The sequence below is a fragment of the Manis javanica genome, chromosome 11, assembly GCF_040802235.1.
Source record: "Manis javanica isolate MJ-LG chromosome 11, MJ_LKY, whole genome shotgun sequence".
Classification (NCBI taxonomy): Eukaryota; Metazoa; Chordata; class Mammalia; order Pholidota; family Manidae; genus Manis; species Manis javanica.
Genome location: NC_133166.1, coordinates 67,662,583 through 67,668,582, shown reverse-complemented (window position 1 = coordinate 67,668,582; position 6,000 = coordinate 67,662,583). Strand labels below are relative to the sequence as shown.

Below are 6,000 nucleotides of genomic sequence, written 5' to 3'. Positions count from 1 at the left end.
TCTTGAAAAATTCCCAAAAGACCACTCTTCCTTCCCCTCCCTCTCCCCATCCCACGTGTCGCAGAAAGCTGAAGAAATGGAGACGCAGCGATTTACAAACGGACACCGTGCAGCGGAGAGGTGACCGCAACTAGGGAATCCGGCAGAGGGCGCCCGTCTGTGGGGCCACCTCGGACCTTGCCTCTCCCGGGAGGCTCAGCTCCGCCGCCCGCGCTGGCGAATTTAAAATGGAAACAATCCTGGCCCCTCCCGCTGCCCCGAGGCCGCCGGGAAGAAGGTCCCGCCCCCAGGCCCTCCATGGCCGGCCATGCGAAGAGTCTGGCAGGTAGAGTCAGTTCTCCGTGCGCTTTGCTCTCGGGTTTCCTCCCGACCTACCCGCCTTTTCCCACCAACGCGGTTGAGGCCCAGCGAAGGGTCGGACACGCCCTTCTCTTCCCCAAAGTCCCGCACCTGCCCGCCCCGTCCCCGGAAATGACGATCACCGCCCGTCACTGCTCGTGTCCCGTCAGGCCTCGCGGCGGCGGCGGCGGCGGCGGCGGCGGCGGCGGCGGCGGCGGCGGCGGCGGCGGCGGCGGCGGCGGCGGCGGCGGCGGCGGCGTGAAAATGGCGGCGGCGGGATCCCTGGAACGGAGTTTCGTGGAGCTCAGCGGCAGTGAGCGCGAAAGGCCGAGGCATTTTCGGGAATTCACAGTTTGCGGCGTTGGTAAGGAATAAGTCAAGGAGGGTGCGATCCGATCCTTCCGGGCCTCTTCTGTGGATTCCTGAACCTGTGACGCCCCAGTTCATTCTGTGTCCACATGCCTATATCCCAGGGATCAGAGCTTCCTAGTGCCCTTTTTCCTCTTCCCCTTCTTTTTGTGTGAATTGTCAGTCCGTCATCCTTTGCTTTCTCAGCGCCCTCATTGCCTGTCATCCCCAGAGAATCACATGTGCCGGCTGATCACCCTCTTTTTGCAGGGACTGCAAATGCCTTGATTGGAACCGTGAAATACAGCGAGAGCGCTGGAGGCTTCTACTATGTGGAAAGCGGCAAGTTGTTCTCAGTCACCAGGAACAGGTTCATTCATTGGTAAGTACTCTGTTCGCTCACCCCCACCCCCGGAAGGTAAGGTTCAGTGTCTGAATTTTCTTCGCTGTTCCCAAAGTGTGATTCCCGGAAGCGTTAATAGACAGGAAAAGAGAAAGACTTTTCTGTTAATATCTGAATGAGGAGAAAGTTAAGGAGACAGTTCTAGGAGAGGTAGCCTCCTAGGCAGCACTAAAAGCAGAGGGAATATAGCTTACTGAATAAAGCCCCAAAGGCCAGTTTTAAACTTGAATTCATTGTGTGTTTTTATAGTGTTTTATTGCTTCCTTCATTCTACAAATATGTATGAGTTTCTACATAAAAGGCACTGTGCTCCATGTGCTAGGGATGAAGTGGTGAACAAAAACAACTAACCATTTTCATCTTGCAAGGTGTAGCCATTTAAGAATAGATGTGGACCCAGGGCATAAATCTGCAAAGAAGTAAAAAGCTAACCTTTTCAAACAATATTGCTTCTCTCTCACTTAGCAACTTTACATTTCCCTGTATGGCCCAGGAAGATGACTGGTTAGCCAGAGACGGGTAAGATTCCTCAAGGGAGGAACAACCTTAGACAGGCACAGTCGCAGGGGAGGCCATCAGGTGAGAAGTTGGAGATCAACAGAGGTGAGGCTTAGAACCTCACTCCCCCTTTTCTGAGAGAAATCTTCTGCATCTGTGGATGTTTTGTTGCCCTTGTCTAGCTTGGATTAATACTTAGTCTATAGGCACACACCTGATCATCTACATTTGCCCTCTTACAGCACTGAACTATGTTTTCTACCTTTATCTTGCATCTACCTACCACTTCAGCATTTTATTAAAATTAATAATAATAATAATAAGGGAGAAATGTGGGATTCACATATAAATCAAGTATAAAAATCAATCAAATATTCATATTTGACCTGATTGTTTATAGTTCATAATGTGTGATCAAAACCGAAAGTTTCTGTGATGACTGCCCTTGCACTGTTCACCATGTAAGAACTTATTCACTATGTAAGAATTTGTTCACCATGTAAGAACTTGTTCGTTACGCTTCAGAAGATTGGAGACTGTTGAGAATTAGGCTTGGGGTTGATTAATGATTATGCATTGAGTCCCCTATACAGAATTTTATTGTTGTTAACAACCATTTGATCAATAAATATGAGAGATGCCCTCTCAAAAAAAAAAAAAAAAAAGAATAGATGTGGACCCAACTTCCATGAGGCACTTTTATGAAAGAAAAAGCCACTGAACTAATATCCACAACATAGGTATGTAAGTTCAGATTTTTCCTGTTTGCATCAGAGGAAGAGTATAAGAGCTGTGAGAGCCTAATGGGAAGACTAAATGTTATTGGTGAGGCAGGGAAGGTCTTAAAGGAAATCACTCACGTTTAACCTGAAATCTTAAGGATGAAAGGTTGGCTAGGCAGGGGTTTGAGGAGCAAGAGTAGTTCAACAAACAGGATCACCATATGCAAAGTCCTTGAGGTGGAAAGACCTGGGAAGTTTTGAGGAGTGGACTGAATATCTGTATAGCTTAAGGTCTGTAGGTAAAATTGAAAGTGATGTGAGATCTCAATGCTGAGACTTGGAAGATGAGCAGGTCTCAGGTCATGGAAGACCTTCAGGTCCTTTTCAAGGATTTGGGGTTTAGCCTAAGTTCACTGAGAAATCATTAAAGGGTTTTGAAGAGTTATTAACATGATCAAAATTGCATTTTAAAAAAATCAGTCTATTTTGTGGAAGTGGGTGTAAACATAATACAGTAGAGCAGTTCGCTTTTATAATGACCCAAGTAAGAAATGCTGGTGGCTCAGTTGTGGAAGTGGCTAGGAGAGGAGAAATGATGGATTCAAGGTACACTTAGAAGGTAGCTTCACTTGGATTTGGTAATAGATTGAATATGGACTGGGAGATGGTATAGGAAAAGGTGGGAACAGACAACTCCTGGGTATCTAGTATGACTAAACAGATACTGGATGGAGGGGTTGCCATTTACTGAGATACAGAAGAGATTGGAAAGATGTGAATAACTTTCAGATATACTAAATTAGAAGTACCTGTGTAACCACCTTTTGGAAATGTCAAATAGGCATTGAAATGTATATAGGTCTGAGGCTCAGAAGAGAAATCTATGTTAGAGATACAAAGCTCATTTTATTTAAGAAATTGTTTTAGTGCCAGTCAATGTTGAGGGACTGGGAATATAGCAGGGAATAAAACAGACAACGTCCTTGTTCTTAAGGAGGGACATAGGCAATAAGCAACAATAACCAAAAGAAAACAAGTAAGTACAGTTTGTCAAGTGATAAGTGGAATAGAGAACAGGGAAGCAAGGTGAGAGAGAGGGAAGGGGACAGCCTACAGGAATTGATATTTTATATGGGATAGCTAGGCAGAGCCCAGGTGACACTTAAGAGGAAGTGAGATATCTGGGGAGTGAGAATTCCAGGTGAGCCTTCCAAGAGAAAGGAACAAAAGATGCAGTGAGTGGCAGGGGTCCAGGAGGACATGGCTGAGCTGGCAAAGGGCAGTGTGATAAGGTGGCTGAGGGCCAGATTAGGGCTTTATCAATTATTTTAAGGCTTTGACTTCTGAGATGAGAAGAAGCCATTGAAGGTTTTAATTGGGAATGACATGACCCAAGTTTTTAGGTGATTGCTGTGGCTGCTGTGTTGAGAACGTAGTGGGTAAAGGGTGGCAATAGGGACATCGATTAGGAGATTGATGCCTAAATCCAGACAAAAGATGATGGTGACTTAGACCAGGGTGGTCTTGGTAGAGGCAGTGAGAAATGTTCTGATTGTGCATAGTTTTGAAGATGAATTTGTTAGAATTTACTATTGGGTCAGCTGTAAGGCATACTGAAAGAGAAGAGTCAAGAATGTCCTCCAGATTTTTGGCTTGAGCAACTGGAAGTTATAGAGATACCATTACTTGAGTTGGGAAAGAACACAGATTAATCAGGTGTTTTGTTCCTTTGCTTTTTAGATTTGCTGGGTCCAGGAATTCTGTTTTGGACAGGTTCAGTTTGAGATCCCTGTTAAGATACCCAGAAGTGTTGAGGCAGTAATTAGGAGTTGAGTGGAGAGTTTGGGCTGAAGATACAGATTTGGGAATTATTGGCATTAGGTGGCATTTAAAGCTGTTACACTGAATGAGATCTCTTAAAATTGAGTATAAATCAGGGTTTCTTAACCCCTGCACTATTAGCATTTGGGGCCAGATCATTATTATGGGGGTTGGCCTGTATATCATGGTGTATTGAGCAGCAACCCAGGCCTCTACCTGTTACCTGGCAATAGCACCCACCACCCCTGTTGTAACAAACAAAAATCTCTCCAGAAGTTGGTAACGTCCTTGGCTGTGGGGGAAGAATGGCCCCAGTCAGAGCCACTCATGTAGGTAGATAAGGGAAGAGGAGAAGTCTGAGGCCTGAACCCTGGGGCACTCCCAATATCTAGAAAGATGAGGAACGCTGTAAACAGGCTGCGCAAGAAAAGCTGATGAGGTGAGAGCTGAGCAAAGACAGGGCTGTCTCAGGAGCCAAGGGAAATGTTTTAGGAAGAAGGAGAGTGAAAAACTTAAATGCTGCATGTAAGTCAAAGAAATGGAAATAGAGCTTTGCATTGTGGAGATCGATGGTGACCTAGTCAGGAATTGCTCCATTAGTGGTGCAAAAGCCTGAATGGAGTGGATTCAGAAGAGAAGGGGAAAGCAGGAGTTGTGAGTATGGAACCGCACTCTCAAGTAATATTGCTGTAAGGAAGCAGAGAAATTAACTGGTAGCAGGAGGGCAAAGGAGAAAAGTAAATGAAATAAAAAAAGCCAACATATTTGTATGTGTTCAAGGGCAACCAGTAGAGGTGAGGAATTGAGAAGATGAGGTATTAGAAAAAACATGGATATTGAAGTTGTTAACTGTGGCAGGACAAGTAAGGAAGAGAGTGACAGTAAGCCAGGAGACAGTCTTCAAGATAACTGCAGTGAGATAGCCAAGATACCGAAGCAACCTAAGTGTCCATCAGTAGATGAATGGGTTAAGAAGATTTGGTACATACACACAGTGGAATATTATTCAGCCATAAAAAGAAAAGAAATCCTGCATTTGCAACATGGATGGATCTAGAGGGTATTATATTCAGTCAAATAAGCCAGGCAGAGAAAGATACAATATGGTTTCACTTAACTGGAATATAAAAACAAAGCAAAACAGCAGTAGACTCATAGACACTGAGAAGTGACTAGTAGTTACCAAGGGGAAGGGGTTGGGGTGGATTGGGGTGGATGAGGGGGATAAAGGGGCACAATAATTCGCAATCACAATGTAAGTTGGTCACAGAGACAGTAGTACAGCATTGAGAATATAATCAGTGATTCTGTGACATCTTTCTACATTGATAGTAACTGCACTAGAAGGGGTGAGGATTTCATAATATGGGTAACTGTTGAACCACTCTGTTGTATATTTGAAACCAAAGACTGTATATCAATGATACTTCAGTTGAAAAAAAGATAACTGCAATAATCAGGGGTCGCAGGTGGTATCTGAGTTCATAAGCCTCAGAGCTGAGTGGTTTGGGCAGGGAGGGAGGAACAGTAGCCTGGAGTGGTGCTGGAGAGTGAGTAGGACACCTGTGCCCTACCTTGAGGCAACACTACAAGAAGTGTGGTAGAGAAAGCTACCACTATTAGAGAGGGCTCTGGGAGCTATCTTCAAGGAATATCAGGACCCAACTTTAACTGTAAGACAGGAGGGTGAAGCAATCCAGAAAATTGTGCTGATGACATACCACGAGTTACCAGAAGCAAAGGAGCTCTGGGAAATGAGTAGAGCTGAAATGATGTTTTTTAGCTTTGGGAGTGGATAAGATGCACTTTGGGAGAATGTGTACAGTGAACAGAGATGACCCAGGACTAAGGTGTGAAGAAGTAACATGT

General features: G+C 44.8%; 1 protein-coding gene across 5 annotated transcripts in view; it reads left to right on the top strand.

Moving 5' to 3' along the window:
* Nucleotides 1–546: 546 nt before the first annotated feature.
* Nucleotides 547–6,000, top strand: part of NUP160 (nucleoporin 160) — a 70,793-nt gene continuing 65,339 nt past the window's right edge. For 4 of the 5 annotated variants that reach the window (XM_073216565.1, XM_037018841.2, XM_073216566.1 and 1 more), the window contains exons 1-2: nucleotides 547–703; nucleotides 958–1,069. In XM_073216565.1, the coding sequence (XP_073072666.1) occupies nucleotides 604–703; nucleotides 958–1,069 (212 nt within the window). In that variant the 5' untranslated portion in view covers nucleotides 547–603. Of the gene's footprint in view, nucleotides 704–957; nucleotides 1,070–6,000 lie in introns of those variants that run through there. The other variant, XM_073216567.1, reaches the window with a different exon arrangement.